The sequence below is a fragment of the Anomaloglossus baeobatrachus genome, chromosome 3, assembly GCF_048569485.1.
Source record: "Anomaloglossus baeobatrachus isolate aAnoBae1 chromosome 3, aAnoBae1.hap1, whole genome shotgun sequence".
In the NCBI taxonomy this organism is placed as follows: domain Eukaryota; kingdom Metazoa; phylum Chordata; class Amphibia; order Anura; family Aromobatidae; genus Anomaloglossus; species Anomaloglossus baeobatrachus.
The window spans coordinates 85,619,268-85,639,751 of NC_134355.1; the positions used below are offsets into that span (position 1 = coordinate 85,619,268).

The following is a 20,484-nucleotide window of genomic DNA, read 5'->3' on the forward strand; positions in this document are numbered from 1 at the left end:
CACATGGTTTTAAAAAGGGAATCTGTCAGCAAGTTTTTTCTCTACCTCATCTGAGAGCAGCATGATGTAGGAAAAGAAACCCTGAATACAACGATGTATCATTTATTCTACTGGGTGCAGCCGTTCTGACGCAAATCAGAATTTTTAAATTTGGCAATGCAGGAAGACTGAGAAGGTTAACCACCCCCACACCAAGCTCTATGTACAAATGTCTATAAATCACAGAAAGAGGCATGTCAGACTATAAAGCACGTGCTGCTGTAGTCCGAGCAATGATAATCTTCTGGTGCTAAAATAATCCTTGCACATAAACAACAGCAAAGTGATAAACACATAGCTGAATTCTGTTTAAAAGGGAACCTGTCACCAGTTTACCTTATAAGCTGCGGCCACCACTAGTGGGCTCTTATATACAGCATTCTAACATGCTGTATATAAGAGCCCAGGCCACTGTGTAGAAAATAAAAATCACTATAATACTCACCTAAACCGGTTGCTGAGGTGGATGTAGCTCAGATGGGTATCTTCATCCTCCGATGCCGGCGCCACCTCTTTCAGCCATCTTCGTCCTCCTTCTGAAGCCTGTGTGCATGACGCGTCTACGTCATACACACTCACCAGTCCCGCGCATGTGCACTACAATACTTTGATCTGCCCTGCTCAGGACCTGAATGCCGGCGAGTGTGTATGACGTCGAACGCGTCATGCACTGTGGCTTCAGAAGGACGACAGAGGCGGCGACAAAGATGGCCGAAAGAGACGGCGCTGGCACCAGGACGAAGACGCCCATCTGAGCCACATCCACTGCAGCGCCCGGTTTAGGTGAGTATTCTAAAAAGTGTTTTTTTATGTTGTACACAGCGGCCTGGGCTCTTCTATACAGTATGTTAGAATGCTGTATATACAATTAGGTCTAGAAATATTTGGACAGTGACACAAGTTTTGTTATTCTAGCTGTTTACAAATACATGTTCAGAAATACAAATATATATATATATATATCTCTATATATATATATAATCTATCTATCTATCTATCTATCTATCTATCTATCTATCTATCTATCTATCTATCTATCTATCTATCTATCTATCTATCTATCTATATATATATATATATATAATATGGGCTGAAAGTGCACACTCCCAGCTGCAATATGAGAGTTTTCACATCCAAAATCGGAGAAAGGGTTTAGGAATCATAGCTCTGTAATGCATAGCCTCCTCTTTTTCAAGGGACCAAAAGTAATTGGACAAGGGACTCTAAGGGCTGCAATTCACTCTGAAGGCGTCTCCCTCGTTAACCTGTAATCAATGAAGTAGTTAAAAGGTCTGGGGTTGATTACAGGTGTGTGGTTTTGCATTTGGAAGCTGTTGCTGTGACCAGACAACATGCAGTCTAAGGAACTCTCAATTGAGGTGAAGCAGAACATCCTGAGGCTGAAAAAAAAAGAAAAAATCCATCAGACAGATAGCAGACATGCTTGGAGTAGCAAAATCAACAGTCGGGTACATTCTGAGAAAAAAGGAATTGACTGGTGAGCTTGGGAACTCAAAAAGGCCTGGGCGTCCACGGATGACAACAGTGGTGGATGATCGCCGCATACTTTCTTTGGTGAAGAAGAACCTGTTTACAACATCAACTGAAGTCCAGAACACTCTCAGTGAAGTAGGTGTATCTGTCTCTAAGTCAACAGTAAAGAGAAGACTCCATGAAAGTAAATACAAAGGGTTCACATCTAGATGCAAACCTTTCATCAATTCCAAAAATAGACAGGCCAGAGGTAAATTTGCTGAAAAACACCTCATGAAGCCAGCTCAGTTCTGGAAAAGTATTCTATGGACAGATGAGACAAAGATCAACCTGTACCAGAATGATGGGAAGAAAAAAGTTTGGAGAAGTAAGGGAACGGCACATGATCCAAGGCACACCACATCCTCTGTAAAACATGGTGTAGGCAACGTGATGGCATGGGCATGCATGGCTTTCAATGGCACTGGGTCACTTGTGTTTATTGATGACATAACAGCAGACAAGAGTAGCCGGATGAATTCTGAAGTGTACCGGGATATACTTTCAGCCCAGATTCAGCTAAATGCCGCAAAGTTGATCGGACGGCGCTTCATAGTACAGATGGACAATGACCCCAAGCATACAGCCAAAGCTACCCAGGAGTTCATGAGTGCAAAAAATTGGAACATTCTGCAATGGCCAAGTCAATCACCAGATCTTAACCCAATTGAGCATGCATTTCACTTGCTCAAATCCAGACATAAGACGGAAAGACCCACAAACAAGCAAGACCTGAAGGCTGCGGCTGTAAAGGCCTGGCAAAGCATTAAGAAGGCGGAAACCCAGCGTTTGGTGATGTCCATGGGTTCCAGACTTAAGGCAGTGATTGCCTCCAAAGGATTCGCAACAAAATATTGAAAATAAAAATATTTTGTTTGGGTTTGGTTTATTTGTCCAATTACTTTTGACCTCCTAAAATGTGGAGTGTTTGTAAAGAAATGTGTACAATTCCTACAATTTCTATCAGATATTTTTGTTCAAACCTTCAAATTAAACGTTACAATCTGCACTTGAATTCTGTTGTAGAGGTTTCATTTCAAATCCAATGTGGTGGCATGCAGAGCCCAACTCGCGAAAATTGTGTCACTGTCCAAATATTTCTGGACCTAACTGTAAGAGCCCACTGGTGGTGGCTGCAGCTTATAGAGCAAAAAATTGGTGACAAGTTCCCTTTAAACCCTACAGAATGCCGTCTTCAGATTACATAGTAAAACCTGCTGACATATTCCCTTTAAGTCAGGTTAAAAAAAAAAAAATAATGTTAATTATTTTCATTCATTTTCCAGTATAAGGCCTAAAGACACACGGCATGAAAATCGAAGCGAGTAGAATGCGATAAAACATCGCATTCCACTTGGACCAATATTAGCCTGTGTGCCAGCACCCATGAGCAATTATTTTCTCAGTCCTAATCGGACGGGAGAAAAAAAACGCAGCATGTTATAAGTCTAATGCGATCCTGTTTCTCTCGCACCCATTCAAGTGAGGTAGTAAAAACCTGCTGACCGATTCCCTTTAACTGATAAAGGTTATTATTTTATGACTTAAAATGTAGATCTTGAAAAAATGAATGAATGTTTGGTTTGTTTGTTTTTTTTTTAAACATATTGTCAAGCAGATCTAGAATACAATTTTGGATTATAAAATAGGAAGAATTCTCACGGATAAACTGTACGACATCATTATCTAAAAATCAAAGTCAAACTAGACCGAGGAAACAGAATATTTCACCTTTATACAGAGTAACCTCACAAATCACGTAAAGAAAACTGACCGCACTGCATACCATTACCTAAACATCTAGGAGGATAACGCAGTCATAATGACGACACTGATGAACACATGACAAAGCCCGTCACTGTGGGCTGGAATTTATGCAAACGGAAGCAACTAAAATATCTGATGCCTGTGATTGAAGGGGTAAGAACCTAGCCCGAACCGTATCATTTATGTCATATTGTACATGTCAAGTGGTGTGCAAAATCTTTGGGGATTAGAAGTATGTAGCAATCATTTTATGGATTACTTCTACAAGACTAAAAAGTCTGAATAAAAGTCATACACATGTAAAACTTAGTTTCCGGGTCAAAGAGTTTGTACTCCAAGTATTACACATTCCACACAGCAAACAGGTTTTTCTAGTCTTTAAAGGACTGTCTGAAAAAGTAACACTGCGGAAGATGTAACGTGATATAAATAGTCTGTATAGTCAAAATACTTAATAATGTAGGCGAAGATGGAAAACTGAGAAATAGTCATGTTATTACAGATCCTATTAGAAACAGCAGATATAGGCAAGAGATGGTATTAATAAAAAATAAAAAAAAAAAAGTACAGATGAAAAATAGATTGTTGGACTACAAACATTATGGCAATTGGAAAGTTCAAAGAACTATGCAAAAGTGACAGACAGGCACAGAAAAGTCTTGACTTCAATGGCTTACAATATACATGTGTAAGGCTGCAGTCAGATGGTCATAGATTATTGAGTGGATAATGTGAATGATACTCTGATCAGAGTTTGATCAGAGTGTCAGCTTAATGTAATCCAACTCTCTCGCATGAGAATCACGCACACTGCAGGAGAAGATGGAGAACAACATTTTTCCATTATCTCTGTTCTGTGAGTCCGCGGAGATCGGACTGCGCTGTGTTGTCATCCGAGCACAGTCCGATGTTTATTTGCATGCAACCACAGACTTGAATGGGTGTGCGCTGGTCAATATACACTGCCAATATGCCGAATTGGCAAGAGAAAAAAATATGCTGAACGGCACTGCCCCATAGTATAACATTAGTCCAAGTACTATCCGATAAAAATATAGTATAGCACTCGTCTGATGTATGCGCCAGTGTGAGTGGAGCCCAAGAGTAAAAGAAGCAGAGCGTGAGGGCGGAATCTGGTGGCAAAAGACTCATTTCAGGATGTAAACTTCTCTATCAAGGTAGGTTTCAGGTTGATCTTGAAATTGTCTCTCCAGGAAAGGAGACAAACTTTAGCGCAGCGCCACCTATTGGAAGTAGCGATCCTAAACGTCAAATGTGGATTTTTAACAATCCTTTGCAAATGACTTAGGATATATATATACCAGATCAGAATCCCAATTTGCAGACACTGTTTCGGGGTGCTTGCCCCTCGTCAGTGCAAAGTATGGGGTATCTGATCTGGCTCATGAGAAGCTTTGTGGGGACCACGGGAGGTTGGTCTTGAAAATTTTTCTGGTAGAAAGGAATCTGAAGAGTTCCACAGTATAATTCATGAGCCGAGTGATCCTTTGGCCTAGAGCAAGTTATCCAGAGTGTCAAATTCATGGGAGTACTTGGCCAAGCTGAGCTTGTGTGTTCCCTTTGAGAATATCTGGCGGACTCTTCCGGCAGCGGCTTATCTCTCTTACCTTCAGTTGATGTAAACCTGATTTTCCGGTTCCTTCGTAAAAACACAAGCTATCGGGAGATCTTTATACACAATGGACCACCAGCCAATCCCACCAATATTGGCCGGTTCGGTTAACAGTCTAATGTGTTTGGGGAACTTGGGATGTACGCAAGAAAGACTGGAGGATGATGTTAGAAACATAAGAGAAGAACGACAGAGGGTCCTGAACTGGAGATAAGGTGTGGTGACATACTGGGAGGTTAGGGCAGATGGGTATAGAGGGGACAGATTGTAGATGGTCTTATAGGTTATTTGTGTTTTTCATTCAGTAGGCAATGTCTAGCATGTAAAGGATGGTGAGAGGTGGTACAGGAAAAATGGGGTAGGTGGATTTACTGGACATACGAATGGAGTATAGCTTGGGGAGGCACAAGGTTTATCTGCACGATGTAGCAATGTTAAGAATAATCTTATTGGCTTACATAATTAATCATTAGAATACCGTCCAACACCCCACTTACCCATTTCTTGCCTCGTACTACAGATACCAGCGCCATATCTCTCCAGCACATTCTTCACGCTTTCCAGTGACTCTTCATCATTTTCTGCAAACCCCAGATAGTTGTATGATCCCATATTTATAACATCCTTAATTACTTTTCCGGTGTACCTATCATAAACAAATTACTTTATTACTATATAATGATATCCTTACATTCAGAACTTGAAAAGTCACCACTATATTGAAAATCATGTCTAGTGTGTTTTACTTTGGATCAGGTTTTCCCAAACTTTTTCTACTGGAGGTCACACATGTGGATAGGCTTCACCAGGGAATTAATTTTAAATCCCAATTAGTAATAATTGCTCAATTTATTTGTGAATTTGTCTACTGAACACAGTATAAAACGTGTTCAAGAATGTTTTTTGCTTGATTTACAACAGCAATGGTGAGTAGCAAAACTTAACTTTTAATAAAGAGTATTTATAATAGGCCGCTCTAAAAGTGTGAATTGTGTGCACACAAAAACAAAAGGGATATAATCTATGATTAAAAACATAAGACATAGGAACTATGGAGCGTTGAAGAGAAGACACCAAAGAAGACATTGTGACACCCTGACAATCAGGGTGTCACAGATGACTGCACCCCTCTTCCAGGTATAGATGTCCCATCTCTTTGGTTCTTCATCACAACCCCCACATCCATGGTACACAACACCAGCCAGCAAAGCCAAGTTACCCCCCATGACAATAGGGACACACCAGTGGGCAGGGCCAAGCGGATGGTGACGCCCACCTAGGGGTTCTGAGGTGTTATGGGAGGGGCAGAGTCAGTGAGACACAGACAGTGAGACTGAGAGTCAGAAAGAAAGAGAGAGGAGTGTGAAGTGACAGGTTAGTCAGGGGTTGGAGTTCCTGGACGACTGACTAGGTGGCAGTCGGCAGACAGGGCCACAGGCAACGGAGATCCGGTCGCGGGAGAACTTAAGTGGACCGGAACAGGGTTGTAGCCCGCCGGTATCGACCAGCGGGAATCCGGTCCGGAGGCCGTGCACGACAGGGTACCTGGACCCTAGAGCAAGGACAGCTTCAAGCACCTTACTAATTGACCAGCCGGGGACAAGATTTCAGGTCTTGTCCCACAGGAGGCCCAGATAGAGCGAGACGGAAGCCCAACGAGGGGGATAGGGCTCCGCAATTGCCTGCTAAGATCCCACGGGTCAGTTCTCGCGGGCCACAACTCCCAACACACAGTATAACCGGGAGTGGTGGACTTCCCAGTTTCATGCGGAGTAGTTAACAAAAAGGACACAAACACTAAGTGCAGGAGGAAGGGACCCCTGTTTGCTGTACCAGGGTGTGGGATCCGAACACACCCGCCAGAGGTCACTGGTCACTGGCAATTTGGTTTACCATCTGGATTCTGTGTGAATTTATTCAGGAACTGTGAGTACACCAACACCATCCGGTCCAACCCTGTAGACTGTGCTCCGCAGCACCATCCCACCTGTAACGGGGCCCCGAGACAACACCGCCCCTACCCGTGGAGGGGATAACATCCAGCTGCCCCACTCCATCGGTCCTGGGCATCACCCCCAGCAGCAGTGTCACCAACAATCACCGCACACCACAGTTGGCATTACTGACAAAACCTCCCCTATATAAAAATCCCCCTTTTCACTTGCGAGCGACGGACGGGTGTTCAGGGCCGGGGCCGGCTTCCCCTCCAGCCACCGCCACGGCCCCGGATCCCAGTGTCTCGAGCAGCCCCCCTGCCGTGGTTTGTCCCCTGCCCGCAACAACATCACATGGAGAAAAATAGTATTAGAAGTTGGGACAAAGTCCTGACTTGCCAGGACAGCTGGACTGCCCCCTCAAATCAGGACATTCCTGCTGAACCCGGGACAATTGGGAGCTATGCATATCTACATTAAAGGTGTTCACACTTCTGAGATAGCTGCTGACCAAAACTTGGCCTTGAGTGTTTATCAGTTATCTGATAAGGGGATAAACAGCAGCTTGACATGTCATCTGGTTACTCATCTTTCCCAGGGAACTAAAGGAACTCCTGTTTAAGTTCAAACTACCTGATTCTTATAGCTCTTAAATACATTAGATGGTTTGTCACTCCTGTTACAGTTTTTCAGATCATCTGATTTTATTGTACTTAATATTGTTATGTTCATGTGACAACTTACCAGTGAAGCACGTCTCACAGCTTGAAAAGTACTAGTCTATAACCACGCCTTGTGCTCTACATATATGGAATTTGTCAGGTGATTTTGCAGTAAAATACTAATTTTATCTTTAAAATAGGGCTTAAGGAGACCTTTCAGGATCAGTAAGTTTTATTGTTTTACCTTATCCTGCTATCTTGCTGTAAGCTCTGTAGAATTCAACATTTCCTGCACACTAGTAAAGTATACGTGAATACAATTTGGATATTCACTGCTCCCCCTCTCAGTGCTTTCACTATCACTGCTGAGAGATGAGAGGGAGAATGGGTGAAGGTAGCAGTGCAAATTCTGTTCAGATTTAGGGGTGCTTCACACACAGCGAGCTCGCTGCAGAGATCGCTGCTGAGTCACGCTTTTTGTGACGCAGCAGTGACCTCATTAGCGATCTCGCTGTGTGTGACAATGAGCAGCGATCTGGCCCCTGCTGCGAGATCGCTGCTCGTTACACACAGCCCTGGTTCGTTTTCTTCAAAGGCGCTCTCCCACTGTGACACACAGATCGCTGTGTGTGACAGCGAGAGAGCGACAAATGAAGCGAGCAGGGAGCAGGAGCCGGCGTCTGACAGCTGAGGTAAGCTTGTAACCAAGATAAACATCGGGTAACCAAGGTGGTTACCCGATATTTACCTTCGTTACCAGCCTCTGCAGCTCTCACGCTGCCTGTGCTGCCGGCTCCGGCTCTCTGCACATGTAGCTGCTGTACACATCGGGTTAATTAACCCGATGTGTACAGCAGCTAGGAGAGCAAGGAGCCAGCGCTAAGCAGTGTGCGCGGCTCCCTGCTCTCTGCACATGTAGCTGCATTACACATCGGGTTAATTAACCTGATGTGTACTGTAGCTAGGAGAGCAAGGAGCCAGCGCTCAGTGTGCGCGGCTCCCTGCACACACAGCTAAGCGGTGTGCGCTGGTAACTAATGTAAACATCGGGTAACCATACCCGATGTTTACCTTAGTTACCAGTCTCCGCAGCTTCCAGACGGCGGCTCCGTGCAAGCGCAGCGTCGCTTGCACGTCGCTGCTGGCTGGGGGCTGTTCACTGGTCGCTGGTGAGATCTGCCTGTTTGACAGCTCACCAGCGACCATGTAGCGATGCAGCAGCGATCCTGACCAGGTCAGATCGCTGGTCGGATCGCTGCTGCATCTCTAAGTGTGAAGGAACCCTTACTTTCATTCATGCCAGCACTGAGAGATGGGAGGAAGGAGCATATGCAGTTTGTATTTATATATGCTTGACTAGTTACTATCTCATACTGAATTCTATGGAACTTACAACAAGATAACAGGATAACAGAGTAATAAAACTTACTTACCTTACTTAATCCTGAAAGGTCTCCTTTCTTTAAAGATAACATTAACATTGTACTAAAAAACAAATCACCATATCTTCTGTTGACGCCTGATACCTATAACTTTCCTCCTGTTGCCTATATGAAGCCAACACTGAAGTGTTGTACATAGATTGCCATTTTTCTCAAAGATCCCAGAATTAATGAGACTTAAAATTTAAAAGGGAACCTGACAGATGATACATGTTACCCAAACTGTGGGCAGCATGTATCAGCCAACGGCAGGGAGAAGCTGCCCGGGACTAGTCTACGTGTGGCACAGTCCCTGGCCAGCTATTAAAGTATGTTTTTCTGTGAAACACACCTGCCTGCGATAATAAAACTAGTGACTTAAACATATTGCCTACGGTTTGAGGACCATGCATTAGATGTCAGGTTCCCTTTAAGTTTCTTTGTCACCCAAATATGCTATGCAGAATATAAAAAAAAAAAAAAAAAAAAAAAAAAAAAATCACCCTGTTAATATGCTTTAGTAATGTGAGGGAGAACGCAAACACAGATATACTATATCATCCAAACTATATATATTGTATATACGCTGTCCTTTTTGAGATTTGAATCCAGGGTTTCTTGGTGGTAATGACAGACACTATGCTGCATAGCAGCTTCATGTCCTCCACTAACGTTAAGTGTCAGAAGCACTCACCTGTAGGACCAGTTGTAGTCGTCAGTCACTCGCTCCATGAGGTCAAACTGGGGTCCAGGCACACTGCAGATGGGGCGGTTCCAGTTGTCTCGGACCCTCATATACAGATTTCTTGTGTAGAAATTTTCAAAGTCTTGGTAAAGAGGCACAAAATTCTACAAATCATGGGGAAGAAAATCATCATGAACTGCTTTAGCTATTTATTTTTTTAAAGAGCAGGTTTGTATGGACGTACAAATTTGATAAAATTGTTCTCATCCTTCTACTGACTGTGGGACAAAGAAAAAAAACAAAAAAACACAAAAGAAACAAAACAAAAACAAAACAATGCAATCATATAGCAAATAGCAATATCAACAGAGGTTGGTATATATATATATATATATATATATATATATATATATATATATATATATATATATATATATATATATATATATATATATATATATATATATATATATATATATATATATATATATATATATATATATATATATATATATATACACACACACACACACACACACATATACACACATATATACACACACACACACACATATATATATATATATATATATATATATTATATACACACATGTGTAATATATATATATATATATATATATATATACACACACACACATATATACACACAGTATATATGTATATACAATGTATATGTATGTATATACCGTACAGACCGAAAGTTTGGACACACCTTCTCATCTCTAGAACAACTGTTAAGAGGAGACTTTGTGCAGCAGGCCTTCATGATAAAATAGCTGCTAGGAAACCACTGCTAGGGACAGGCAATAAGCAGAAGAGACTTGTTTGGGCTAAAGAACACAAGGAATGGACATTAGACCAGTGGAAATCTGTGCTTTGGTCTGAGGAGCCCAAATTTGAGATCTTTGGATCCAACCACCGTGTCTTTGTAGAAAAGGTGAACGGATGGACTCTACATGGCTGGTTCCCTCCGTGAAGCATGGAGGAGGAGGTGTGATGGTGTGGGGGTGCTTTGCTGGTGACACTGTTGGGGAGTTATTCAAAATTGAAGGCATACAGAATCCCACTGGCCATTAGCACATACACTGAAAGCGGTGTGTGAACACACTGACTGAAAGCAAGTAGTGTGGTGTATTGACCTGCCACTGCAGGCTTTACCTTTCTTTTCTCCCCTGAGGAACTCTCCGGTCACACGGAGAGGGAAACGCGTTGGGAGGGGTATTGTGCATTTATTGGGGTAGTTATCCTGACTTGGGTGCTGCCCTTGTAAGGGCGGAAGCTATCGCAGGGGCACGACAGGGGTAATGTAATTGTATCGTTTATCCCTTGCGTTAAGTCACTGGTCTGGTGCCCGCCCGCCTTGGATTGTTACAGTGGTGTGGATCTCTCAGGAGAAGAACTGGGTGAGATCCTTCCTTTTATTATACTTCACTTTGCACTTTGATTTATCATTATTTTATCATTATATTTATTAAAAGTTATATTTTAAATCCTTGCTATACTAATATCATATTCAGGATTTAGGCTACATCTCCCTGCCAGTTGGCAGGTCTGCTTTTCTTGAAGGCATACAGAACCAGCATGGCTACCACAGCATCTTGCAGCGGCGTGCTATTCCATCCGGTTTGCGTTTAGTTGGACCATTATTTATTTTTCAACTGGACAATTACCCCAAACACACCTCCAGGCTGTGTAAGGGCTATTTGACTAAGAAGGAGAGTGATGGGGTGCTACGCCAGATGACCTGGCCTCCACAGTCACCAGACCTGAACCCAATCGAGATGGTTTGGGGTGAGCTGGACCGCAGAGTGAAGGCAAAAGGGCCAACAAGTGCTAAGCATCTCTGTGAACTCCTTCAAGACTGTTGGAAAACCATTTCCGGTGACTACCTCTTGAAGCTCATCAAGAGAATGCCAAGAGTGTGCAAAGTAGTAATGAAAGCAAAAAGGTGGCTACTTTGAAGAACCTAGAATATAAGACATACAGTTAGGTCCAGAAATATTTGGACAGTGACACAATTTTCGCGAGTTAGGCTCTGCATGCCACCACATTGGATTTGAAATGAAACCTCTACAACAGAATTCAAGTGCAGATTGTAACGTTTAATTTGAAGGTTTGAACGAAAATATCTGATAGAAATTGTAGGAATTGTACACATTTCTTTACAAACACTCCACATTTTAGGAGGTCAAAAGTAATTGGACAAATAAACCAAACCCAAACAAAATATTTTTATTTTCAATATTTTGTTGCGAATCCTTTGGAGGCAATCACTGCCTTAAGTCTGGAACCCATGGACATCACCAAACGCTGGGTTTCCTCCTTCTTAATGCTTTGCCAGGCCTTTACAGCCGCAGCCTTCAGGTCTTGCTTGTTTGTGGGTCTTTCCGTCTTAAGTCTGGATTTGAGCAAGTGAAATGCATGCTCAATTGGGTTAAGATCTGGTGATTGACTTGGCCATTGCAGAATGTTCCACTTTTTTGCACTCATGAACTCCTGGGTAGCTTTGGCTGTATGCTTGGGGTCATTGTCCATCTATACTATGAAGCGCCGTCCGATCAACTTTGCGGCATTTGGCTGAATCTAGGCTAAAAGTATATCCCGGTACACTTCAGAATTCATCCGGCTACTCTTGTCTGCTGTTATGTCATCAATAAACACAAGTGACCCAGTGCCATTGAAAGCCATGCATGCCCATGCTATCACGTTGCCTCCACCATGTTTTACAGAGGATGTGGTGTGCCTTGGATCATGTGCCATTCCCTTTCTTCTCCAAACTTTTTTCTTCCCATCATTCTGGTACAGGTTGATCTTTGTCTCATCTGTCCATAGAATACTTTTCCAGAACTGAGCTGGCTTCATGAGGTGTTTTTCAGCAAATTTAACTCTGGCCTGTCTATTTTTGGAATTGATGAATGGTTTGCATCTAGATGTGAACCCTTTGTATTTACTTTCATGGAGTCTTCTCTTTACTGTTGACTTAGAGACAGATACACCTACTTCACTGAGAGTGTTCTGGACTTCAGTTGATGTTGTGAACGGGTTCTTCTTCACCAAAGAAAGTATGGGGTGATCATCCACCACTGTTGTCATCCGTGGACGCCCAGGCATTTTTGAGTTCCCAAGCTCACCAGTCAATTCCTTTTTTCTCAGAATGTACCCGACTGTTGATTTTGCTACTCCAAGCATGTCTGCTATCTCTCTGATGGATTTTTTTCTTTTTTTTCAGCCTCAGGATGTTCTGCTTCACCTCAATTGAGAGTTCCTTAGACCGCATGTTGTCTGGTCACAGCAACAGCTTCCAAATGCAAAACCACACACCTGTAATCAACCCCAGACCTTTTAACTACTTCATTGATTACAGGTTAACGAGGGAGATGCCTTCAGAGTTAATTACAGCCCTTAGAGTCCATTGTCCAATTACTTTTGGTCCCTTGAAAAAGAGGATGCTATGCATTACAGAGCTATGATTCCTAAACCCTTTCTCCGATTTGGATGTGAAAACTCTCATATTGCAGCTGGGAGTGTGCACTTTCAGCCCATATTATATATATAATTGTATTTCTGAACATGTTTTTGTAAACAGCTAAAATAACAAAACTTGTGTCACTGTCCAAATATTTCTGGCCCTGACTGTATTTTTAGTTGTTTCACACTAAGTATTTCATTCCACATGTTTTAATTCATAGTTTTGATGCCTGAAATGTGAGAAGGTGTGCCCAAACTTTTGGTCTGTACTGTACAGTATATATGTATGTAAAAAAGTTTATCCAACAACAAAGTCTCCTTAAGCTTTGTTCTCCATTTACTTAGTGTAGTAAATCATGGAGAAAAGACTGGATAAGATGTCAGAATGGGCAGATACTTCGAAAATGAGATTTAATGTTGATAAATTTAAAGTAATACACCTAGGACGGAGTAATCCTATAACTGCGTATCTATTAAATGGACGTAAACTCGGGACTACAGAACAGGAGAAGGACTTGGGTATTCTCATTACAAATAAGCTGAGCAGCAGCACTCAATGTCAAGCAGCAGCTGCTAAAGCAAACAAGATTTTAGGGTGTATAAAAAGAGAGATTAGATCTCGTGATCCCAACGTATTGTTACCCCTCTATAAATCACTTGTAAGGCCACATCTGGAATATGGGATCCAGTTTTGGGCTCCACATTTTTAAAAAGGATATTAAGAAGATAGGGTCAGTTCAAAGGCGGGCAACTAGACTACTACAAGGAATGAAGGCCTCCCATATGATGAGCGATTGGAAAAGTTAGATATGTTTAGCTTAGAAAAAAAACGTCTCAGAGGAGATCTCATTTATATGTATAAATACATGTGTGGTCAATATAAAGGACTGGCACATGACTTATTCCTTACAAAGACAAAACTAAGAACCTGGGGACACTCATGGTAAGTGGAAGAAAGGTGATTTTGGCAGCTAAATAGGAAAGTTCTTTACAGTTAGAGCGGTCAGACTGTGGAATGCCGACCACAAGAGGTAGTAATGGCAGATACTATAACAGCTTTTAAAAAAAATTAAAAAAGCTGGATGATTTCCTCAGTACACATAATGTGGGTTAAAAATTATTTAGTGACAAAAAATATCATTGGTGGAGGAAGGTTGAACTAGATGGACCTAGGGCTTTTTTCAGCCCATGTAAATGCACTAATAAAAGACAGTTATGGCGCTATCAATACCTTAAATTTAGTCAACTTTCCAAAATTTGAGCTGTTCAATCTAGTTTTATTTGATAAAGCGGTTAGAGACGAGACAGAACCTCCTGCCAAAATCTGTTAAGTTTTGGACATCACTAGTACAGTCATGGCCAAAAGTTTTGAGAATGCTACAAATATTAATTTTTACAAAGTCTACTGCTTAAGTTTTTCTAATGGCAATTGGCATATACTCCAGAATGTCAAATAGTGATCAGCTTAACAGCAATTACTTGCAAAGTCAATATTGGCTAAGAAAATGACCTTTAACCCCCAAAGCACATTTCAACATCATTGCATTCCTGCCTTAAAAAGGAGCAGCTAACATTGTTTTAGTGATTGTTCCATTAACACAGGTGTGGGTGTTGATGAAGACAGGGCTGGTAATCAGTCATGATTAAGTAAGAATGACACCACTGGACACTTTCAAAGGAGGCTGGTGCTTGGTATCATTGTTTCTTTAGAGATAACCATGGTTAACTGAAGAGAAACATGTGCAGCCATATTTGCTCTGCACAAAAACGGCCTAACAGGGAAGAGTATCGCAGCTACAAAGATTGCACCTCAGTCAACAATCTATCGCATCAAGAACTTCAAGGAGAGCGCTTCAATTGTTGCCAAAAAGGCTCCTGGGCGCCCAAGAAGGACCAGCAAACGCCAGGACCGTATCTTAAAACTCTTTCAGCTGCGGGATCGGACTACCAGCAGTGCCGAGCTAGCTCAGCAATAGCAGCAGGCTGGTGTGAGTGCTTCTGCACGCACTGTGAGGCGGAGACTGCTTGAGCAAGGCCTGGTTTCAAGGAGGGCAGCAAAGAAGCCACTTCTCTTCAGAAAAAACATCCGGGACCGACTGATATTCTGCAAAAGGTACAGGGAGTGGACTGCTGAGGACTGGGGTAAAGTCATTTCCTCAGATAAATCCCCTTTTCGATTGTTTGGGACATCTGGAAAAACGGCTTATTAGGAGAAGAAGAGGTGAGCGCTACCACCAGTCTTGTCTCATGCTTCTCAGCCAAGGGAAATCGGCTCACTCACAGTCTTGCCTAAAAACACAGCCATGAATAAAGAATGGTACCAGAATGTCCTCCAAGAGCAACTTCTCCTAACTGTCCAAGAGCAGTTTGGTGCCCAACAATGCCTTTTCCAGCATGATGGAGCACCTTGCCATAAAGCAAAGGTGATCACTAAATGGCTCATGGAACAAAACAGACATTTTGGGTCCATGGCCTGGAAACTCCCCAGATCTTAATCCCATTGAGAACTTGCGGGTAATCATCAAAAGACGGGTGGACAAACAAAAACCAACAAATTCTGGCAAAATGCAAGCATTGCTTATGCAAGAATGGACAGCTATCAGTCAGGATTTGATCCAGAAGTTGATTGAGAGCATGCCAGGGAGAATTGCAGAGGTCCTGAAGAAGAAGGGTCAACACTGCAAATATTGACTTGCTGCATTAAAGTGAACCTGTCATCAGAAATTTAGCTATAAAGCTAAAAGTTCCCCCCTCTGCAGCTCCTGGGCTGCATTCTAGGAAGCTTCCTATACTTCTTGTGGCCCCTTTTATACCAAAATAAACACTTTGTAAACTTGTACCTTTTCTTATGCAAATTTCGTAAATCTTCCATGGGGGCGGGCTGCCTGGGGTCCGTTGCTGTTCCTCCAGCAGATTTACGCCGCCCCCGAACGCTGAATTTCAAAGCTCAGGACGCCGCCCCTGGGTGCCCGTGGTCCCGCGCATGCGCTGTTCCACTGTAGTGGTGCCGTGCACTGTGTGCACGTGTGACCACTGGTGACGCTTTGCGCGGGTACGAGGTTATGGGCGGCGCTGTGAGTGTCATCAGCAAGTGCCGCCCATAACCTCGTGACTGCACTTTCCCCTATTACTCCAGCGTTATGCGCAAGCGCTCGCTGGCCAGATGACCGGACGTCACCTCTTTCCCATCCTGCTCAGCAGCAGGTGACGTCCGGTCATCTGGCCAGTGAGCGCTTGCGCATAACGCTGGAGTAATAGGGGAAAGTGCGGTCACGAGGTTATGGGCGGCACTTGCTGATGACACAGCGCCGCCCATAACCTCGTGCCCGCGCAAAGCGTCACCAGCGGTCACACGTGCACGGCACCGCTACAGTGAAACAGCGCATGCGCGGGACCACGGGCACCCAGGGGCGGCGTCCTGAGCTTTGAAATTCAGCGTTCGGGGGCGACGTAAATCTGCTGGAGGAACATGACATTTCCAGGAGGGATTTTCCGGTCGTTGATTCCTATATTATTCCCAAATTACCCTTACCCGGTATCAATAATACACGGACACTGCTTGCGACTTGGTAAAATATGGCCACAGCAGCCCTTTATTGCCTATTGTTTACACACTAACACAAGGGGGCGCCGTCCAACGGGCGTCCCCAACATTTAACAATAGGTAATACCATAATAATAATAATACAGTACGTAATACAATACGTAACCCTGGGTAGGCCCGGTCCAGAAACCACCTTCCACTACCAAAACATGATCCCTGGCCGCAACACACACCGGGCCGGAGATGAGGTATGAATCACCTACGGATCAATACCCCCCACCTTGCAGGACCCATGCCTGCAAGATCCTTGTAACCGGAGCCACTATATCCTACAAGTGACTCTCCAATCAAACAACATTATCCGTTAAACCGCCTCTGGACCAGACCTACCCCCGCCACAGAACAGGCCACGTGACACCTTGCGTGGCCTGGACCCCCACACACCCAACGCTTGCTCCCCCAACTTGCAAGCCAAACCAACCATTAAAAACCTTTCCATCCATCACTTAAACTCTGAGCATCCAATATATGCACCAGCCAGCGTACCCAGTCCACCTTACTGCACCGCACTCCCCTGATCCTTAGTGGCAGGAGCCACCGGGTCCCTCTGACGGCCACTCAGGCCCACCACGCCACAAGCTCCCAAACTATACCGGAATCCACACCATGCCGCGCTGGCCTTATTATAACCAATTAAATGCAGTACCGACTGTACCATCGTCCTCCCCAGTACCGACCAAAGAACCACTGTACAGTCACCCTGTACAGTCAGTCCTCCTCCTGTCTCCAGCTGAATTAAACCACCACTGGGGTTGAAATACAACAACAGGATGACACTCACACTGCTTATGCTACTGGGTCACTTCGCACCCCAAACCTAGTTCTCCCAGGAAACCGCTAAAGTGAAACACCGCTGTAAAACGACTGCAATCCATAGCCTTGAAATTTCCCCTACAGCTGACCTTGCAGCTTTCCCAGAGCCAAATATCACTACCGTCTCCCCTGACCAATTTATTCCGCCATCACACCCTCTGACAACAACAGAGGCTCGAGCTGTCTTCCCCAGAAAATCCCAAAATCTTCCCACATGCTCAACTACCACACTAATGGACCTTCTTCATCCGAAATCAGGCCCACTTAATTTCAACGAGGCCCACACGGCCTAACGGAACTATGCTCTACCCCAAAATTAATACGGCCTCAAAAAACAAAACAACCGCAATCATCGCCCTGTACCCCTTACTGAGGCGAAGATATTGAAGCATTACCTTCGATCCCAAGGTCCCCAACAACACCTCCAACCATAATGCATAGTCCGCTTGCCTCCGCAAACCGGACCACGACAAGCTCCCTGTACTACAATGCCCACCGGAAAATTGCAGCCACACCACTGGCCCGATTGACTCCATATGCAACTATGGGCATCAGGAGACACAACTTTACCAAACACCATGTCCGGGCCTTTCGATCTCAAGGAAAAACCTTGTGACACGTAACCCCCTTTGAGCTCTCATATTACACCACAAGATAAATTAAAACCTTGGCCACACCATAGTATCCGCTCAAAGCCGACCACCGAGGGGCGTACCACTATTTTCCCGTAAGGCACAACTGCACCTTCAAACCAAATAACTTCGTGCCGTGAGACCGAAGCACCACGACTCCCTAAGCAAATCCTTACCCAGATGCCCATACCTACCACCGGGCCAAGAATTCCTTTTTTTTTTTTTTTTTAAATTGTATATGAATATAAAATAGACTCCACCAGCCCACAGATGCCAGGAGTCCACCCATGCAAAACACCCAATAATACCAGATGGCCCCAAGCTATCCGACTTACACTCTATGCACCACAAGTACCCAATCCTCTAGTCCAAACCATAACTCGCATAGTCCCCACCCGTAATCACGGCTGTCCGAAGAACTCCATTATTCCGTCCGCAGCCCACCATTGCTGATTAACCGAGTTCACCCACAGCAGCCCAAAGCTGCCCAGCACCTACATTAACACCAATTCAGTCACGCTGGACTCAACATTCCTCCCAGCACCAACTTCCACAATGGGATAACATGCTGACTAGCCACAAATTAACCCCATGTTACCATTGATGCGGTTGCAAACCTACAAACCCATTACAGCAACCAACACTTCACCTTCTCCTACATTTCCGCTCTCCTTTATTCACTTATCCACAGCAACCCTCGCGCCATGCCGGGGCCCCGCACCTACACATCACTCACAAAAACCCCCTGAAAACTCCTCGCACACACCGTACCGCGGGACCCCCCGCCCCTTTACCTGACCCACCATAATTCATCCAATAAGAACCACCATGCATCAGAAGATTAATAATGAAACACCCCAGCAAACCTTCAATAACTGCGCCGTCTCACCCGCTCACATGTGCCGCAATCATCAGCCCCCTTAACCAAGTCTCACAAGACCTAAACTGCGGTAAACGCCGAACCTCGCCATCCCCAACCTGCAACTGTAACCACCGGACCTGACGCCACCTGCACCCTCACGGCCTCGCTGCCATGAGACCACCCCGTCCGTAACTCTGCCCCTGGCCTCCAGAACATGAACCCACACCCCCCGGGGACCACGGCACCAACCGACCTATGAACTAACCACATGCTCCAAACCCCCCCAGCTGCTACCCATATCTCCAGACACTACTCCACTACAGCGACTGTCCCCCCACCACTACAAAAAGGCTGAAACTTAAATTGATTACCGCGCCAGGCTGCCTCCAGAGGACGCCCTCAGATCAGCCGTCACCGTCCTTTTTGCCAGTCGTCTGTCGCTGATCCCGGGACAGTCCCTCAAGCTGCAGGCACCTAATGCCCGCCGGGTTCACCCCCTGACGCCAGGAGCACCGTGCCCACATGCCCTGTTTGGGCCGATTGTCACCTCCACAATGCTGGGCGCTCCCCTCCTGGGGGAAGCCGCTACTGATTAGAGCTGCACGCTTGTCCCAATGCCTGCTCCAGGATAGACAGCAGGCCTCCTGTCTCCTCCTCGCCGCCGCCTGCTGCGCCCAGTCCTCCGGTCTCGATAATCCAGCCACACAGGTGAGGTGACCCTGCAGGCAGCCGTCCTCCGGCCCCCCCGCGGAGGGAGGGGGGGTGTTGTCCATCCACCGCCGCTGGGCGCGCTCCAGGCCGGGAGCGGCCGCATCGCTCAAAAATCCAGGCTGAGGCCTCACACCGGAAGTAGGCCCCCGGGCTGGACACGCCCCCTTTTCGGCCGTTGCGGCCCTGCAGGAGATTCCTCCCGACAGCCAGAGCGGGCGCAGCAAGCTACCGCCACCCACCCAGCTGCGGAGGGTCCCCACGGGAGTGGGGGCTCTCACATTGTCCTCCTCACCCCCACCTTCCCCAAAAGAACCCGGCGACTCCTGAAACTGCCAGCACTGCAGCAAAGAGGGGGGGGGGGGAGGGGAAGGTGCCGAGGAGACACCCAGGCAGCCTGGGTGTGGGACTGCACTGCCTGGGCGCCCTGCACCGCCATGCTGACCAGATCCGAGGATTCCTCAGGACATCATGATGGAGGTTCCCCAGCCCGTCCAAGCTGCAGATCTGCGATGTTCGGATCCATCAGGCTGGATGTCATGATGGAGGTTCCCCAGCCCGTCCAAGCTGTCATCCAGGAAGTGCAAAAGGAGGTAATTGACTCCCACCTCCTATTATATACACCATAAAGCTCCCTCCTTTCCTTCCACCACACTCCACCCCCTAACCAATCACCTTCTTTTCCTCATTCCTAAACGAACC

At 45.1% G+C, this 20,484-nt stretch overlaps 1 protein-coding gene across 1 annotated transcript in view; it reads right to left on the reverse strand.

The window, feature by feature from the left end:
- Positions 1-20,484, reverse strand: part of LOC142296072 (serine palmitoyltransferase 3-like) — a 140,786-nt gene that overhangs the window by 68,202 nt on the left and 52,100 nt on the right. Inside the window, exons 3-4 of the mRNA XM_075339286.1 lie at positions 9,684-9,838; positions 5,470-5,618 (exon numbers count right to left, since the gene is read on the reverse strand). Of these exons, the coding sequence (XP_075195401.1) occupies positions 5,470-5,618; positions 9,684-9,838 (304 nt within the window). The remainder of the gene's footprint in view (positions 1-5,469; positions 5,619-9,683; positions 9,839-20,484) is intronic.